We start from the raw sequence: 20,432 nt of genomic DNA on the forward strand, positions 1-20,432 counted from the left end.
TAAAATGGGGTATTTGGGCTTTGACTAATGTGTAAGCCCTCTGCCCTCAGGACTGCAGCCCTTGGGCAGTCTGGCATACTGTACATATCAGGCAAAGCCCTCATACCCATGTTACAACTATTACATACACAAGTACACAGGAATTTTTGACTAGAATAGGGACCATAGCTAGGGTCCCAATGAAAAAATCGACTTTCACCAAATAATTTTCTTACTACTGCAGAATACTTAGCTTGTTGCACTGATATTTTAACCACTACAAATCAGAAACCGCAAGTCTTTTAGATTGAGAAATTGGCACGTCGTATTTTCGTGTATTGCGTGATTTGCAGTAAAAAGATGGAATTGTAAGTGTAGCTTCTGCAAAGGACTGAATCTAACTTTTTTATTAGCTGTATGTTATCTTAAGTTGTTGTGCTGTGCGAACATGCATAGTAATGGGTAAATATCTAGTTGGGTAGCTTACAATGGCTCGTTTTTGTGTCTGCAATATCATGAAAATGTGTTCGAATTCAAGAGAAGCCAGATCTTCCTCATAGCATGGTCATGCAACTGGATGTTCCCTCAGTCTATAATGTAAGTTTGAAAAGAATCCTAAACTATATGCTATCTGGCTGGTGATGACAAAATATTACGGTGATTTTGCGAAAAATAATGCAGCCCACTGCTTGTGCAATTGAAACTACTTTACTAATTATGGGTTAATTGCAACACTAACCACTTACACTTTAAATATATCAAATTTGATGGCATGAAGCTGCAGCTACTTTGGTGGCAGAGATCGCCAACATCCCAAATTGGTGATAAAAAATTCAATATCACCAGCCAGATAGCATACATCCTTTGGATTCCTTCCATCTTTGTAGCATAGACTAAATAAGCATCCAACTGTGACACCATGTGGTGAGGAAGATCTGGCTTCTCTCGCCGTAGATGGTAGTGCGTCCAAAACATTTTTAAGACGCTATTTTGAAGAAAGCAACCTTGTGCAAGCAATACAGCAAGATATTTGTCAATAACTATGTACATTTGCAGAGCATAGCAAACCTAGATAACACCTAGCATATTAAAAAGCTCAAACCATATCTTTGACAGTAGCTAGCCTAGGCCTGGCTTGGTCAGTTTCTATCCCTGGTTTCTAGCTACTGTCAAAGATATGGTTTGAGCTTTTTAATTTGCTAGGTGTTATCTAGGTTTGCTATGCTCTGCAAACGTACATAGTTATTGATAAATGTCTGGCTGTATTGCTTGCACAAGGTTGCCTTCTTCAAAATAGCATTATAAAAAAATTGCTTTGGACACACTACCATCTACGATGAGAGAAGCCAGATCTTCCTCACCACATGGTGTCACAGTTGGATGCTTACTTAGTCTATATTGCAACGATGCAAGAAATCCAAGGATGTATGCTATCTGGCTAGTGATATTGAATTTTTCTATCACCAATTTGGGATGTTGGCGATCTCTGCCACCAAAATAGCTGCAGCTTCATGTCATCAAATTTGATATATTTAAAATGTAAGTGGTTAGTGTTGCAATTAACCCATAATTAGTAAAGTAGTTTCAATTGCACAAGCAGTGGGCTGCATCATTTTTCACAAAATCACTGTAATATTTTGTCGTCACCAGCCAGATAGAAGACAGTTTAGGATTCTTTTCAAACTTGCATTATAGTCTGAGGGAACATCCAGTTGCATGACCATGCTGTGAGGAAGATCTGGCTTCTCTCGTGGTAGGAGCCAGAACAACTCAAACACATTTTTCATGATTTTGCAGACACAAAAACTAGCCATTGTAAGCCCTTAATCTAAAAGACTCGCGGCTTTTGATTTGTAGTGGTTCAAATATCGGTACAACAAGTTAAGTGCAGTAGTAAAGAAATTGTTTGGCGAAAGTCGAGTTTTTTTCATTGGGGACCCTACCATAAGCACATCGATAAGCTGGAGTAGTGCACGATATTAAATCACAGTAAAACAATAAGAAGTGTTAGCTATATCACAATGCACAGTATGGATATAACACTTCTCATTGTTTTACTATCGTGCACTACTCCAACTTGTTTCGGTACTTATTATTGATGTGCTATAGTCCCTACTCTAGTTGAAAATTCCAAATTTTTCTTTTTTTTGTAAATAATAGTTATGACTGGTGAACCCACGCATACCACATCAGAAATGGCACAATGCGTGCCCCAATTTTCATCTGAAAAATCAAATATCTATTACGCTTCGTTGTCAGGTTTGTTCAACCTGTTATGCAGCATTTTCAAACCAAGAATTGTTCGAAAAGCACCTCTGCAACCCATGCATACCGAAAGAAAGAAATGGTGCTGTGCACCCCAGTTATATCAATTATTGTTTGAAAAGTGAAGTATCCGTTACACTTCATTGTTAGCTTTGTTCAACCCATTACACAGCAGTACAAATCAAGAACTGTTTGAAAAGAACCTCTGCTATCAAAATAGGCTCTATAACAAATACAGATGATTTCCGTTACAAAGGGAAGTCATCACGTGCTATTGCCAACTTGACACTTTTCGTTGTCAGCAAAGGTGAATCGGACACAAAGGAGGACACTGGTAAGTCCATGAATAATGCATTGTACATACTGCGGTATGCCAAAAAGGCACCAGTCAGGTTGAAGCAGTGTCGAGCAGTGAAAAATCAAGCCCATATCCTTAGCCGTGATCGAGTTACACTTGTCTAAATGCATCAGTCAGTTACTCAGTCAGTCAGTAAGTGGCTAAAAAATTCCATAAATTTTTTAAAATTTTGTAGCAACTTGTAGAAAGCGCTTTGGGTCGATCAGAAAGCTTGTTCTGGCTTAATTTTACCTCACCAATACTGCCTCATCGTTGTTAGGGGAATTTGAGGCTGTTTTGGGGTGATATTATTTCATGGGCCATGCCTACTCCTTTGTGGTCCCTACTGTACAGTACTATTGTACTGTATGATATAATACTATGCAGTAAAGATACAGGTAATAGTCATAACAAGGGAACAAAAGCTTCATCTGATACAGTATGTATGCCTGATTTCCCTGGTATACATATCAGGCATTTGGGCTGATGCAATATATGCATATGAGGAAAAATCCCAAGTTAACCATGTTACAGTTCTTCCATCGCAGTCTAATAGTCCATGCCACCCAAATAATGTCTTGATATGCTGCAATAATATAGTCTTTTGAAGAATGTATATCAACAAATCATCAAGGTTCATTCAAACGTTTCAGCAATTTTGACAAATCAAGAGGGATGGAGTCAAGTGCACTGATGACTTTTGGAACCATTGTAATTATATAGGCATTTTCGACAACTGCTGGATGACAATTTGTGAGTCTCTAGTTTCTTAGTGTAGTATTTGCTCTGACATGAACATCTCCAGAGATAGTAACATAAAATAACAATAATAATAATAATTATAAATATGCACAAGGTTTATTATTAACTAATTATATAAACTGGTGAGAGTCAGTTCAGCTCGAGCACTATCAAGTACCTGTGAGCTGTAATTCCCGGCAAGGATTGACATATTATTATTATTACTAAGACCGCGTCACATACAACCAAGTACATACATCAACATGACAGCCCCTTGGTGAGGCTATTAGGTGGTGAAGGCACCATCCCCAAATCAACTCAATATGTTACAGTAGTGACAGATACAACACAATACAGTGGAACCTCGATTATCCGAACACCGATTAACCAAACTCTCGATCATCCGAACAACAAATCGACTGCTCAATTAGGGTACTTTGTCAAAAAATGTATGCTTTATTAGAGTAGTTGAGCAAAGCTCAGTATATAAATGTATGGATATTCGATCTTACGTACTTTCGATTATCCGAGCACCCTTCCCCCCCAATTAGTTCGGATAATTGAGGTTCCACTGTAGTGGCATTGTAACTAAACGCCACCAGTAGCTAAGTGTCGGTACATCATTGGTGCAGTAATGGCACAGTGATGTGTACACAGTTTATGTAATTATGTATACAAAACATACAGGAAAGAATTATACATTATTCCAGTATTGTATGTAGCAATACATTATACTGTAGGCAACATCACCAGATAAAAATTATTAGCCAATATACAGCACAGTTTATCAACTAGAGCTACATATAGTTCATCAGTGTTGTAGAAATGGCACAGTGATGGGTGACGCACTATAATTATGCATACACAACTTGCAGGAGATAGCTACACAATACTGTAGGAGTATGCAAGCCAGATGAACCAGACAAAAGAAGACAGCCAAGCCAGCCAGAGCCTAGTAGCTAACTTGCCAGGTCACAGTGAAGGCAAAAAAGATTAAGCATGTATTGAATTGCCTGACACCAAAACAAAGAAAGTTTGCCATGCCAGCTGCACAAGACAAGATTGTTTACTTGTATTGTATATGTAACTGTACTGTGAAGAGCAGGGCATATGTTTCACTGTTTCCTTGTATTGTTTAATTACATATTATTTTAATGTGGATGAATCCACTGGCAGCTGGCATGGAGATTTAAAACATTACAAACATAAAAACTTACTTGCAATCTTCTTGTTTACGTGTAAAGTAGCCTCTGGCTCTCTTCCACGGACATTCGCTAATCTTCTCCTTCGCGCAATCTGTAATTAAGCAAGGGTGTGGTACTGGGTGTTATATAGAATTACACGTACGGTCAAGTCATCAGCATGAACAGGCACAACAATTATACGTTTGTGCTTTCGTTCACAGGCGAATCTATCCACAGTTAGTTCATGTATCTAGGCCTCGTAGTTTTCGAGAACGTTAATTATTAATTCATTATTTATTTATTTATTTATGACATAATTTTGACCGCATTTCTTATTATTCTTAGTACTTGGTTGTATAACTAGGAACGCGTCACATACAACCAAGTACATACACCAATGTGACAGCCCCCCAGTGAGGCTATTAAGTGGTGAAGGCACAATCCTCAAATCATCTCAATATGTCACAGTAGTGACAGATATAACACAATAGTGGCATCATAACTAAAGGCCACCAGTAGTTAAGTGCCAGTACATAATTAGTGTGGTAATGGCACAGTGATGTGTACAAAGTATATGTATACAAAACATACAGGAGAGAACTATACATTATTGCAGCATTGTTTGTAGCAATACATTATAGGCAACATCACCAGATAAAAATTATTAGTTAATGTACATCACAGTATATCAACATCAACTAGAACTACACATTGGGTTCATCAGTGGTGTAGCAATGGCACAGTGATGGGTGACACACTATAATTATGCATACACAACTTGCAGGAGATAGCTACACAATACTGTAGGAGTATGCAAGCCAGATGAACCAGATAAAGGAAGAAAGCCAAGCCAGCCAGAGCCTAGTAGCTATGCCAGGTGAAGGAAAAAAGATTAAGCATGTATTGAATTGCCTGACACCAACACACAGGAAGTTCACCATGCCAGCTGCACAAGACAAAATTGTTTACTTGTATTTTATATGTAACTGTATTGTAAAGAGCGTGGCCTATGTTTTAATGTTTTCTTGTATTGTTTATTTACATGAATGAATCCACTGGCAGCTGGCATGGAGACTTGAGATGTTACAAACATAAAAACTTACTTGTAATCTTCTTCTTTACATGTAAAGTGGCCTCTGGCTCTCCTGCACAGGCATCGATAAACTTTCTCCTTTGCGCAATTTGTAAATAATTAAGCAAGGGTGTGGTACTGGGCGGTATATAAACTTACATGTATGGTAAAGTCATCAGCACGAACAGGAGCTACGATTATACGTTTGTGCTTTCATTCACAGGCAAATCTATCTCCGGTTAGTTCAAGTCTTTAGACCTCGTAGTTTTGGAGAACATTATTTATTAATTATTATTTATTTATTTATGATGTAATTTTAATCGCATTTCGTATTATCTTTACTACTTGGTTGTATAATTATTATTGAAAACATTACATAATGCACATACATGAGGGGGGTAAAGACGTAGCTATCTGAATCTATATCATAGTTCAGATTATTGATGAAAATGGAGGATCTAGGGTTTTTTGAAAGGGGGGCTAAGCTGGACAGGGACATGGGTAACTACTGAGCCAGACAATAGAAGATACCAAGCATTCTCACAAGGTCCTAGTGGTGAGATTCATGTATGGTCAAATTAGCTATTTAAAATAATGACTATATAAGTGTGTGAAAAACCTAGGGGGGTGTGGGGGGCATGCTTCTCCCAGGAAATTTTTGAATATTAGGCTCTCTAAAGGTGAATCTGAGAATGTTTTTAGCAGTTTCTCAGTGGAAAATAATGGAATGTCAGTTTATATCATTAAAATTAATTTTATTTTTCCATTAAATCAAGACTGATTGCAATATGCATTGAGTATACATGTAGCTATCAAGCTGGGATGCATGATAATCTTTTTCTTAGTAGCTACCAAGTATTTGGATATAGCTATATTATATAGATACATATATGCCATAATACATCAGCTCCTCTTAGCCATGCTCTGATCAGCTAAATCTGTGAGGCAAAAAATATGTGTACAGCTAAGTGGTATAGCGATGTTGAACGTTACAATTATTAGTATGCATGCTCCATAGCCTAGTGACACTTTTTTAGCTTTAACACCAATGAAAAACAGAATTCAGCAAAGGGTACTAGTAGCTATTAGTTAGTCCACTGGCAATCCTTAGCAAAGTGCAACTATATTATTTGCATTTGTGAGGTTTGTGAATTTGCTGTTGTGGTAGTCAACTTCTAGATCTGCCGGGTTATGAAGACTGATCTATAGCTAGCTACAAATGCCAGCACCATAACCCACAGCATGCATGGAATCAAATCAGAGGGTAACTGATACAAATTTCACATTCATAGAAAAAAGTAGGTGAATATGCTATAGCTGAGTAAAATTGAATCTAAAACAGTTATATGGCCATGTACAGTGTATGGAATTCACTAACCTTCAGGCCCTTATTAGCACCCATGCTTCACTTATGTGCTACAGATTTGAGCCTTCCGGTTTATAAACTCCATAGACTCCACATCGTGCCCATATAACTATTATTAAGCCAGAAATGTGCTTAAATTGTGCTGTAGCATAGACACAAGATCATTTTTGTTTTCTTTTGCAATCTCAAACTGTGCCTATACAACCCAGGGTCTAATAGAGTAACAGAACACCCTGAAAGAAGCCTAGTGTAAATGGCTGCTACCTGTATGACACCCAAAAGATGCTTCATACACACCCTCGTTTTAACAGTGCATGATCCATGCACTCTTCAGGAATGTGTGATACTGTTTGTAAGCATACAGTCACACCTGTTTATCAGTAACAACCCATTCGCACTATCCTGGGTTAGCCAGAGTGTTTTCAACTTGGGTTATTGAACTCGAGTTGGCACTTGTTAACACAACTACATCTGACACGAGCTCGACAGTGTGAGCACCGAATAATGATTATACTTAGCTAAACAAGTGCACAAACTTTAGATTATTTAGGGGCTTAAAAATACACTAGAATTGTAGTGAGGAAGTGTAGTACCAGCTGAAATATGTAATACAATGTTACAGCTGTCACATTTAAGCTTGTGGGTGCTCAGGAATATTAATGCATCATTAAAGCATAACTACTACAAAGTCAGAACTAGTGCTACCACAACATATCGTCGATATATTGATAATATGTGACTGTCTCTGGGAAAACCGGTCTTATCGCCTATTTAAAAGTATCGAGAAATGTCGGTTTTAAATATTCTGTGTGTTGTAGCTGGCCAATGGTGGTAGCTACGCATACCAAATTTTCACATGTTTCACAACAATTTCTTACCTTCCTGATCATCCACTGAAGAAGTAGTCAACAGCTAAGTTTCCCGCCATTTTAGATAGTTTTTAAACTGAGGTTGTCTGTATCAGGCGAGCTCCAGAAGGGGTGGGAGGCGGGGGCCCTGGAAGGCGGGCAAGATGGTGTTCAAAAATTGAAAAGAGACATGTTAGGATGAATTAGGCCAAGTTATAGGCCATTCAGGGCTCAGAACTGGCTAAAATGAAAGGAAATTTACAGCACAGGTCATTGTCCAACACCACAGAGCTGTACAGCCACCCACAGCCATCTCCTGGTTGGCCAGGGCTCCATCAAGACCCCAGACCACTCGTACGGCTCGCCACTGTGCTCTAGAAAAGCAGCCAGCAAAAGCAGACCACTTTACTCTGGTCGACTGTGGCAGTGAAACTTGATAGTGCATTCATTAAGCTTTGTGTTTGTGTGAAAAAATCAAACTTCCTGTCTTGGGCGATAAGAACGGTTTTCGTAGATCCAGTCACATATTGATATAACAAGGTGGTGATATATTCAATCAGCTATACCAATGTATCATGATATACAGTAGTATAATGATGTGGGGTAGGCTAGACATTATGGTATTTAGCATTTAATTAAGTTATGTGTTGATGGTTTAGAGGTAGATACATGCCAACTCCAAAGTAAACTGTGAGGTTTTAAGGTTGGTACAAATCCCTAGTGGCCATGGTTGGTATAATTAATATATACCACTCTGGTATGCTCACCTAATAGATGAAGGAAAACAAACCTGCATTCACCACATAACGTTTATACAGAGATTTGCAAACTTCAATTGTGGGTTTAAATTGTGGGCACAAAAAAGAAATGATTGTGGGTTTTACTGGTTGTAGGGATACCGTTTTAAATCAAATAACCACATTGTGGATGAACAAAGTAACCTAAGGTGATAAAATAAACACTTAGACATCTAGGTTGAGAATGTTTGAGGAATCTTTTTGTGCAATAACAATCCCCACATTACTAAGATGATTATTTAGCGATACCTAGTATCTGAACTACTCAATTCATTTTCCTTCACAACAATGCTCCTAACTAAACCAACTCAAACCCACAATGCAAAACTTTAAGCAGCTCTATATAAATAATCAAAGGGAACCACCAAGGGTGTTGGAACCTGGGGGGCATGGCCCCCACACTATTTTCAAAAGCATGCTTTGGCCCCCACCACTTTTTGGGTCAAGTAGCCAGTCAGCCTAAGCTATATACACAGAGAAATATATGAGAAGCTGTCCATCATGCAAAAGCACTCTCTGAGGGTGTGGCATCACCAGTCCACCACAAATGTTAAGCCATTCATTGTACTGTATTAAACACAAAAATGCCTGTAGTTTTGTTTCTGTTATGCTTGCACATGATAACTGTTGTTCAAATATTTCCTGGATCCCGTGCAGTGAGAAGTTTAAACAGTAGAAAGAGTGCCACATCCATGGAATTATATGATGTGGGAAAGATTTAACTTGAATTGGGGGTGCTAACAGATCTAAGAGGATGATCTCACTGTGGTGCATTGGAGTTGCTGACTACCAATGATTAAGCCAGAAATTATGAAGACTTTGGTGAAGTTGATTTATCAAGTAGTCTGAAGAGAAACACACAAGGATGCTGAAAATGAAAGTGGCCAGCCGTGAACATAGTGTGGTATTGATGTGATCTACACTCAGTTTGGGAACACCTGCTACAGAAGACATCCCAACTTGTAGTTCCTTAAAGGTAATGATGTTTCACTTTATTGATAACAACTATTAATGTTGTAATCCTTGTAGTGTGAAGTATATACATAAAGTTAGCATAAAGAGAAGACCTTTACGTGACCATGACTTCTCACATAATTTATACATGCATCGAGCACATGCAGAGGTGTACAGGAGCACAGCAGCCATTAGCAGGATAGGGTGAGAAGAGATATAGCTATGCAGTATAGGTGTAGGGCTATTAGCTAGTGATAACACACTTTACAACACCTTTATATAAACACACGTATGAACTGGTTACAGGAGTCATATCCATGGGACCCTGTATAGGTGTAGATCAGTTTATGGTTAGCTCTCTTGCCCCCCCCACCCCCCCTCTAAAAACTGTTCCTACAACTTTGAAGGGAACTGATCCTTTGTAACTACCTCAGCATCAAAGGCAGTTGTGGTCAGGGCTATCATGATATCACCCTAACCACGGGGCTAAACCTAGATATCACCCTGTTGTCTGAAATATATACCACTTTGACACCTCAGATCATAGGGTTATGTTTGACATATTGCCCTGACCACAGCTGCCTTGATGCTGAAGCAGTTACAAAGGATCAGTTCCCTTTGAGTATATATATAGCTGTTTAAAGTTTTGCATTGTGCATTTGAATAGAGCTGCTTAAAGTTTTGCAATATGGGTTTAAGTTTACCATGTTGGTTTAGTCAGGGGAATTGTTGTGAAGCAAAGCGAACTGAGTGAGTCAGCATTGCATAGTTCAGTTACTAGGCATCACCAGATAATCATATTAACAATGTGGGGATTGTTTTTCTAAACAGTATATTTCAGATGCATGAAAAGATTCCTCAAACATTCTCAACATATATGTCTAAGTGTTTATTTTAGCACCTTAGGTTACTTTATTCATCCACAAAGTGGTTAATGTTATCCCTACAATTAGTAAAACCCACATTCATTTCTTTTTTGTGCCCACAATTTAACCCCACAGACAAGTAATGTGGTGAATGCAGGTTTGCCTTCCTTCACCTATTAGGTGAGCATACCAGAGTGGTATATATTACTTAAACCATGGCCACTCGGGATTTGTCTGACATATATATGCCCTTGCCCTCGGGCAGGCCTGCAACCTTTAGGCTTGGGAATATATATCAGGCAAATCCCTTGTGGCCATGGTATTATACAGTATGATAGTAACTTTGTAATAGGGACCACAAAGGAGTAAGTGTGGCCCACAAAATAATATCACCCAAAAACCAGTTTCAATTTCTCAGACGACCATAAGGCACTATTGGTTAGGTAAAACTAAGCCCAAGCAAGCTTTCAGATTGACCCAAAATACTTTCAGCAAGCAAGTTGCTACAGAATTTTAAAAAAATTTATTCAACAGAATTTTCTAGTGACTGACTGACTGTCTGATGCCTTCAGACAAGCGTAACTCGATAACGGCTACGGGCTTGATTTTTTCACTGTTCGGTGTCACTTCAGCCCGACAGGTGCCTTTTGGCATACCGCAGTTTGTACAATGCATTCTTCATGGACTTACCAGTGTCCTCCTCTGTGTGCCATTCATCTTTGCTGACAGCGAAAGGTATCAATTTGGTGGTAGCATGTGATGACTTCCCTTTGAAACAGAAATCATCCGTATTTTTCTTAGTGGCTATTATGATTGCAAAGGTGTTTTTCAAACAGTTCTTGATTCGTACTGCTGTGTAACGGGTTGAACATAGCCAACAGCGAAGCGTAATGGATACTTCACTTTTCAGACGATAATTAATATAGTTGGGGTGCACAGCACCATTTCTTTCTTTTGGTATGCATGGACTGTAGAGGTGCTTTTCAAATAGTTCTTGATTTGAAATGCTGTGTAACAGGTTGAACATAGCTGACAATGAAACATAATGGATACTTCACTTTTCAGACAATAATTGATATAGCTGGGGCACACAGCGCTATTTCAGATGCAGTATGCGTGGGTTCATCAGTCATAATAAAATTATTTCCAAAAAAAAAAAGTTAACAAACAAGTACATGAAAAAAGTTGGAATTTTCTACTAGAGTAGGGACCATAGCACATTGATAAAAAGTACTGAAACAAGTTGAAGTAGTCCATGATATTAAATCACTGTAAAACAATATATCTTGAGCACAGTAGGATCCCTACTGTGCTTAAGATACCTTAACAGAAATGCACAGTATGGAAATAACACTTCTTATTGTTTTACTGTGTTTAATCTCCAACTTGTTTCAGTACTTTTTAAACCAAGCACATGCCCACAGCCGGCTGAAGGGCAGCTGTGGGCACGCGCCTGGTTACTGAAATTGTTTTCATAAAGGTGTGTATGTGTACCTATCTACCTATCTACCTATGTTTATCTGTGCGCACCCACATGAGCAAAATTGTTAAATAATGGTAAAAGCAGCTTTTACGTAAGAAGTAATAGCAAAATGAAGTCTGCATTAAACTTCTGCACAGGTGAACTTTGTTCTGAGGTGGTTTCTTTTCGGCAGACTGAAATACGGGTGTGGCGACTTTCCTCAGACTGCCTTCCCCTTGAGGTTTTCAGGCATTTAGCAACTGAAAAACAATGGTGCAGGCCTCGTACACTACCAAGAATAGCCTACCGCTTCGAGCTGAAAGGGGGCATATCCCTTACGTACGTGAGCAAAAATGAAGAGCAGCTTAAAGGCTTTGTCGAGAGAATTTGTGGGAAAAAACACGTTAGTCACACTATAAAACAGTTTAGAAGATACTTCTGTGCGTAATGTGTTGGTAAAAACGGTTTGTTTAACAAGCGCTTCCTTAGCAGTGTATAGCAACTTAATTGAATGAATTACGAAAATTTCATGAATTACAAAATACGAGAGTTAGCTAATAATATTATTGTACAACCTAAAACTACTCTATTGTAAAATAGTAATACATAGTTGGTTAATTCATAGTAGCATATACTATCTATAGTTAATTCCAGATGAGTTAGCTAGCTGCATGGCGCCTAGTTTTTAGAAGTTGCACAACATCAACTTGTTATCAATGTGCTATGGTCCCTACTCTAGTAGAAAATTCCAGTTTTTTTTGTGTACTTGTAACTATTAAATAATCCTGTGGTTTCCTTTGATCAGAGGTTTCAAAGTGGTATATGTATATACCTATATAGCCACCTTTTACAACTGCACTAATTACACTGAGTCACAGTACCATAATTATGCACTGATCTATTGCAACACATAACACCATATTACCGTATCAATAATCTTAATTGCGTTTTTGTTATTTCCCTGAAAACATATTCTAATCAATACATCAAGATATGGTGCATAATCTACCTTGCAGAGTTTTGCAAACAAATCAAGTTGTGCCACAAGGAAACGATATTCGTCGACGAGCTCCTGGATTGAAATATACAGTTATATGCTAATTGGCAGAACATGATAATCAACCTGTTGTTTAATGATTTGGAGTTCTTTCCATTCCTTTTGTTTGCCAGGTTTGCAGTAGTATATCACATTTCCAAATGATGGTTCACTCCGAATTTCAGTAATATAGAAAATATTCTATGTATAAATGAATGGTAAACATCCAGCCATATCATGCACAAGGGTACCTTTCCATGGTGGCATACTAATTCCTCAATTATATAGTCTGCACAAAATCATCAACACTACAAAATAAAGGTGATGATACAGCTATGTACCTTGGTGCTGTGTAATGGGATAGTCTTGACAAACACATAGAACACCTAGATAGTCCATAATACGAGGGTCCTGAAAAATGAAGGGATTATGTGACACACTGAAAATCACATGTGTGATACCTGAATATGACACAAATATTCAATAAAGTACTTAAGGTGACCATTGTCATGTCCCACAATAACCTCTCTGTAACATATAGGAGCAGGCATGTATACACAATACGTTAATTCCAGGACCAGTCACATGTCTGGCAAAGTAAAAAACCAAGCACACAAGCCCAGCAGTGATCCTTACAGATTGTCTCTTGATAATTCAATCAGCATATCCTCCATTTTGAGGTTACAGCCAATATGCTTGGTGAACACAGGGATAAATCTGGACATGTAAAATTCATTTTTCCTGCAACAGTCACTTACTGACTAATTGACACCACACAAGCACGCAGTCACTACTCACCAATTATTTCCCTTTAAATAAACATGTAGCAGTTCATAGCATTTTTTAACCACTTCACTGTTTATTATATAGTTCATAATTAACATGAAGTATTTCTTTATTACTGTTGGATTACCTGGAGCTGACATTAACATTTTCGTAAATTTCCAAAATTTTTACTATCATTTCTATGATCATTAAATATCTCAATAGTTTCTGACGGTCAATTAAATCAACATTTGCTGAGTCAACAAATTTTATGATCACTTCAAGAGCCTACGAGTTTACAAGTAGTAACTTGAAATATTGTAATGATTACACACTAGACCTCTTTTAATTCATTATCTGAAATGGATTTTTCTCTTTGCGCATCTTCCTCTTTCTGTAACTAAATTGTAAGTAAAGAAGACTTTGTCAAAAATTCCAACCTCTGTAATGTATTCCTTAATAACAGGAATAACTTCAGCCACTATATTAAATTTCTCAATTAACCTGTGATCAACCTGTAACAGTTGGTACATGAGGTGAGCTGTTCAGTTGGCTAACCTATATACCTCTTCAATTGTGAATGCATCGTCATAGTTCATTTGTTGAGTTACTCTAATTTGTTTCAGTGTAGCAGTGTCCCATGGCACTGCATCTAATCCAGTTGCTTTAGAATCAAAAGACTGATGAGTGAATTGGGCTGTTAATAATAACATCTTTATTTGTGAATTTGTCAGACACTTTAGCTTACTATTCACGGCACTTATCCACTGTTCTGTAGACAGATGTTGTATCCTTACATGCGATTCTAATTTTATTTCAGCATCTTCCTGTTGAAAACTATGAAAAGTATTGATATCAGCACAGTCATAATACCTGAATAAGTGGTATCAGTTTAAACACCATTTCCCAATCTTTGCCGCATGAACGATCTCTCTCCTTCAAAGTAACCTGAGTGGATAGCATGGCATGTAAGTGCATCATTGTAAATAAATTTACTTGGAAACATTCTCTTTCATCCTTGACAATTGCTAGGTACAATCTTGTTGGAAGGTGCCTCAATCTACAACATTCTTCCCATAGAACAGCTTGACCTGGTGAAGAGTATGCAGGAGGATCATTATTACGTATAATCATGCTGTAAATTGGCTATCCATTGCTTTCTTAGTTTGTTACCTTGAATGTATGAACAACTGGCTGCTTACTTTTGTGCTTTCATTAGTATTATGTGACCGGGCCTGCGAAAACAGGGCATGTGGGAACACAATGTGGGCACACACTACACCCCATCACTTTACAGGTCATATCTCAGTTCTGGAACAGAATATTTACATTCTGTAACTTGCATCATAAAGCCATTTAACTGCTTACGAAGAGCCGAAAGTTGCATTGGCAAAGCATTATGGTATAAAACGTTATGCGTAATGGAAATTTGAAAAAGTAGGAAAAACCACATGCCCTATTTTTGCAGGCCCAGTCACATAGTGTGTATACACCACTTTGACACCTCAGATCAAAGAAACCACAAGGCTATATTTCATGTATTGCCCTGAGCACATGTAGGATGATATCATAATATTGCCTTGTGGTTAGGATGATTATAGCCCTGACCACACACTGTGATGCTGAGGCAGTTACAAAGCATCGGTTTCCTTTGATTCTTTATATGGAGCTGCTTAAAGTTTTTCATTGTGGGTTTAAGTTTAGCTTGTTGGCTTGATTAGGCTAAGCATTCTCTTGAAGGAAAAATAATGGAGTGAGTTAGCATTACATAGTTCAGTTACTAAGCATCACTAAATTATTGTTTTCACAGTGTGGGCATCACACATCCATTTCAACCACATTTCAAGATGGCTCAGACATTCTCAACCTATACTTACAAGTACTTATTTTAGCACCTTACATTACTAGATATCCATAAAGTGGATATTTGGTTAGAAATGGTATCACTACAACTACATAGTGAAACCCACAATTATTTCTTTTTTGTGCCAACAATTTAAACCCACAGTCAATATTTACAAACCTCTGTATAAAGAATGTAGGTTTGTCTTCATTCACCTATTAGGTGAGCCACCTGAGTGGTATATATTACTTATTGCTGCCCTCGGGCTTGGGCGTATACAGGGCCGCCGACAGGGGTAGGACAATTTGCCCTGGGCCCCACTTTGTAAGGGGCCGCAAGGGAGCCTCATACAATAGTAGCTTCCCCGAGGGGTAGCCAGCGCCCACGCAAAAACCCAGGCAACATGGTGTACGAGAGTCCCAAGACATTAGCTAAGGTAAATGCGGATATTTCCGGACAGCGCATAATTCCGGACACTTCGTGTATAGCACCCAAGAATGAATCAACTAGAACACACTTTTCGATTTTTATAATCCCTATAAGAATAGCTATTCACAGCAGAAATTTCAAGGCAATCCGTTGTTTCGTTCCTCGGCTAGCTTGATAAAGGTACCAAAGTGTCCGGAATTGTACGCTGTCCGGAAATACCCGCATTTACCTTACCCTTTGAGCTGCCCCTTATCCACACATATAGCTACAGTACAATAAAACGAATGGTACAACAGTGTAAATCTTCCCTGTAGTGTAGACTCGAAGATATGTAAGAAGCCCCAGTATAAATGATACCATCCAAACTCAATGAGATCCATAGCAATCCAGTGCAACAGTGGCAGCAAACTATCACTTGTAATAAATCTTATAAGGCGCCTATATAGACATTGTGACATCTACATAAGATCGAGATACTCTAATAGAACAGTCACCCTATTACAGCAGTCAGGCAAATATTCAGTTATAGTAACTGTTAACAATCAGTCTGGCATAGGGTAGAAAATTCCCTAGGCGGTATTTATTTTGCAGAAAGCTTGCTGTAAAATTCAAACTTGAGAAGCCCTAATCCAGCAATCACTCTAATACAACAATCCAATAAATTATAATTATACTGTGATAAATTATTAAAATCACTCTCATATTAATCCCAGAGGATCTAATATTCAAAAATTTCCTGGGGCATTCCCCCAGACTCCCTAGCTTGGCATGTTTGCATGCTAAAACTGTCATAAGCTTATCAGTTAGTAGCTAGAAGTTTGCTGTTAGTTGTAGTTAGCTTGTTCTTGTAAAATCACTCTCATATTTAATCTCAGAGAATGATTTTCAAAATTTTCCTGGGGGTATGCCTCCAGATCTCTCTTGGTTGCATTCTTTTCATGCTAAAACTGTCAATAAGCTTATCAGTTAGTAGCTTGTAGTCTAATACAGTAACTAGTTAGCTAAGCTTGTTCTTGTAAATTGCCTTCATATTCAATCTCAGATAGCCTAATTTTCCTGGGGGACATGCCCCCTATCTTAGTCTGCATGCTAAAACTGTCAATAAGTTAGTAGCTAGTTTGCTATGCTTGTTCTTGTAATATCCTTTTGTCTGTTTTCCTTTATTGAAAATTTTGGGTTATAGGGCCCCACATTCTAATTAAATTTGCCCTGGTCCCCCTAAATCCTCTCGGCAGCATTGGGAATATATTATCGGGTACACCCCTCATGTCTATGGTATAACTAGTAAATAATTGTGTTCTTTTAGAGTTCTAGTTATTAATGTCAGTCCCCTTTTGGCTTGGATTAACAATTGCAAAAATCAAGTCATTATAAATACCATTTAGTGGTTCAATATCTTTTTCAATCTGCCAGTAAGTGATAGCAGAAGTGGATGGTGGTCTGAGTTTACCATGATCGGATTTTCTCTTTCGCAAGTGTACTAGAAAAAGTATCAAGTAATATAATTATCATGCATAATTTCATAATTATGATGCTATACATACCACTCTCAGCCTTCACTTTTTCTTCCTTATTTGCAAATGATCCTTCAGCTACCACATAACACTCAGACTCACGATGAAACAATCTCACTACACTGCCAGCCTACGAGAATCTAAGTTTCTCTGTTCCAAATACATTATAGATAAGTACATACTGTAACGTATTTCTCCTTTTCGTCATCCAGAATTGTTTGGTAATGAGGTTTCAATGTGTATGCTGATGGAACACTACCCATATTGACTTCATGGCTAGAGCCATAATAAAATAATACTGGGACAGTAATTGATTAATGGTTTACCAATGTCCATAAAGGGAGATTCCAACATGGCCATATGTGATTTTACTAGTTTTCAAGTATTGTCCTTCTGCTTTGATGAATTGAAAGGACACTTGATCATGTAAATTGACCTGTGTATAAAGAAAATTAGTAATGCTAATATTGCAAACAACCTGATGTGCTATGATACAATCAAACTAAATTAGTTTCTATGAGTAATAGCATAACTTTCCACACACAAAAAGCTAATATTGTGTCATTCGCATTAGTGCACACCTTTTTTGCTACAAATGTGTGTTCATTCAAATAAATGAAGTATAATACAAGGGAAGTAGCTACTGTAGGATTATCTGGAAGGGGGTTCGATTTTGGAAGAGATGTATCTGGAAAATTCCAGGTAGCCCCACTACAGCCAATTTCAAGACAAAACGATGCATATACAAAATGAGCCCTTATGCAGTAGCATTAAATGAATTGTGTGCATCTAACTGGCTGAAACCTACCCACTGCCATTTATGCAGTTCATACAGTGTAAGCACTATAAATATAATCCTATTGTAATATTAATGAAACTACGTAGCCAATTTTCACTTCTGGATAGCATTCTGATTACCAAATTCAATCTCCTAGCACACCACCCCCCTCCACCCCTAAGTTCCTTTGTTGGCAAAGCATTATTCTTCGATTCTTGACTCTTCTGTCAAATCAGCAGGTATCTTATGCTCCAGTACATTCGAGACATCATATGCTAACTTCATGGCATTAAATGGATATTTACAGTGCAAAATGTATCATGTATTCAACACTTAATACTAATCTTACAACAGTATAACATGACCTCCAAAATTTACTGCAGATGCTGCCTTAATTTTGACTAGTCTCTACTTTGGGCAAGTTATAATAACCAGAACTGGAATCGGGAATGGAATGGAACAGAATGGTGAAACTTTTGTGTTTGCTGTCTACCTTCTAGTTTAGTGCTTGCCATGCTGCTGGTATGCTTAATGTACTTCACTAGCATTTGTGAATATCAAGACTGACTGAAAGGCTTTTATATGTGACTGGGCCTGAGAAAACAGGACATGTGGGCACAAATTACACCCTGTCACATTATAGATCCTATCGCAGTGCTGGTACAGAATATTTGCATTCTGTAACTTGCATCATAAAGCCAATTAAATGTTTGCAAAGAGTTAAAAATTTCATTTCCATATCATAATGATATAAAAGGTATGAGTCAATGAATTTGAAAAAGTAGGCAAAAATCATGTACCCACATGCCCTGTTTTCACAGGCCCAGTCACATAAAGACTCATTGTATAATTTAAATATTGAATTACTCTAATGGAGCATTCAGCATTGTACCAGTAATAAAATTGAGGCTGCTATGCCTAAGGCTGAGGCATTCTTTGGCATACCAGTTGCTAATAAATGGAAAATCTAATGACAAAGAACAGAAAATATTGTAGAGGTTGGTGACCACTTAACGATACAATGTTGAATGCTCTATTAGAGTATTATTATTATAGTTATTAAGGTGCAGAATTCAAACTACTGGTATTGGTAAACTGTTCCACATAGCAATCATTGATGGGAATCAGGAATATGCATAAGGTGGCTGGCTGGACGAACTCATAGGGATGGCCTTGGGAGAGTGGATGTAGGTAATCCATGCATTATTTTGTACATCATCAGTCTTAGCTGGTTTCTTCTGTCATATGAGGTGGACCAATCAAGTTGATGTAATATACTTGTAATCTTCTGGTTTTTAAACAGCAAATCTAGTCACTCTCCTCTATACAGCTTCAATGAGTTCTGTGGCATTCTTAAAATGTGGTGCCCAGAGATAGTACATGTATATTCTATGGTAGGTCTCACAAGATTTTTGTAAAGTGAACTTTTTATCATGAACCACATAGTGGGTTCATAGGGATCAGCCATACTTTTCATTTAGAAAACTCTAATAGAATGCAAAGTCACCTTGGAAAGCATCCTCCGACTCAAAACAACACTCTTGTGGTCATTTGCAAATAGTATTGCTTCACTAGTAAGTATCAAGTGAAAAGTAAACAGTATAATATTATGTATTTGGGTCAAAACTGAAATTCGCCGTTTTGTTCATCTTCATCACGAACTATGGTAGTGGTTCATAATAGAGATTGCCTATGTTTTTGCCAAAATCGTAATAGAACACACACCTAAACACCACCTTAGGATGCTCCCAAACCACAACAGAAGCCTTAGAAGGTAAATTGGAAGAAGTTTAGGTCCAATAGAAAATGTGACCGGGCCTGCAAAAACAGGACATGTGGGCACAAACTACATCTCATCACTCTACAGGTCATATCTCAGTATTGGAACAGAACATTAGTATTTTGTTACTTGCATCATAAAGCCAATTAAATTCTTACCAGATGCTCAAAATTGCATTGCCATAGCATAATGGTACAAAAAGTCATGAGTGATGAAAGTTTTGAAAAAGTAGGCAAAAATCATGTGCCCACATGCCCTATTTTCGCAGGCCCAGTCACAAATTATGAAGTCAAAAGGAATACTTTTCTAAATTTTTGAAATATGTCATTTTGTTAACCTTTTTTATTATTACTATATTTAGGATTGGGTCATACATAACCAAGTAAATTGTTTATGTATCACTGCTTGAAGTTTTT

The 20,432-nt window shown here is 37.8% G+C and overlaps 1 protein-coding gene across 7 annotated transcripts in view; it reads right to left on the reverse strand.

Annotated features, from left to right (window-relative positions):
* The window catches only part of LOC136246668 (inositol 1,4,5-trisphosphate receptor type 3-like), a 72,676-nt gene that overhangs the window by 41,737 nt on the left and 10,507 nt on the right, over window positions 1-20,432 (reverse strand). For 5 of the 7 annotated variants that reach the window (XR_010696727.1, XM_066038206.1, XM_066038209.1 and 2 more), the window contains 19 exons: window positions 17,785-17,894; window positions 17,641-17,734; window positions 17,489-17,588; window positions 17,323-17,424; window positions 14,669-14,763; window positions 14,546-14,620; window positions 14,421-14,499; window positions 14,239-14,369; window positions 14,113-14,187; window positions 14,013-14,072; window positions 13,821-13,960; window positions 13,706-13,762; window positions 13,544-13,648; window positions 13,369-13,435; window positions 13,249-13,318; window positions 13,159-13,196; window positions 12,995-13,108; window positions 12,881-12,943; window positions 12,797-12,832 (listed from right to left, as the gene is read on the reverse strand). Coding sequence is in view for 6 of the 7 variants with exons in the window: in XM_066038206.1 (XP_065894278.1) it covers window positions 12,797-12,832; window positions 12,881-12,943; window positions 12,995-13,108; window positions 13,159-13,196; window positions 13,249-13,318; window positions 13,369-13,435; window positions 13,544-13,648; window positions 13,706-13,762; window positions 13,821-13,960; window positions 14,013-14,072; window positions 14,113-14,187; window positions 14,239-14,369; window positions 14,421-14,499; window positions 14,546-14,620; window positions 14,669-14,763; window positions 17,323-17,424; window positions 17,489-17,588; window positions 17,641-17,734; window positions 17,785-17,894 (1,611 nt within the window). In the remaining variant the exon portion in view is untranslated. The remainder of the gene's footprint in view (window positions 1-12,796; window positions 12,833-12,880; window positions 12,944-12,994; window positions 13,109-13,158; window positions 13,197-13,248; window positions 13,319-13,368; window positions 13,436-13,543; window positions 13,649-13,705; window positions 13,763-13,820; window positions 13,961-14,012; window positions 14,073-14,112; window positions 14,188-14,238; window positions 14,370-14,420; window positions 14,500-14,545; window positions 14,621-14,668; window positions 14,764-17,322; window positions 17,425-17,488; window positions 17,589-17,640; window positions 17,735-17,784; window positions 17,895-20,432) is intronic. The other 2 variants (XM_066038207.1, XM_066038208.1) reach the window with 2 other exon arrangements.

Source organism: Dysidea avara, chromosome 2 (genome assembly GCF_963678975.1).
Source record: "Dysidea avara chromosome 2, odDysAvar1.4, whole genome shotgun sequence".
NCBI classification, from domain to species: Eukaryota; Metazoa; Porifera; class Demospongiae; order Dictyoceratida; family Dysideidae; genus Dysidea; species Dysidea avara.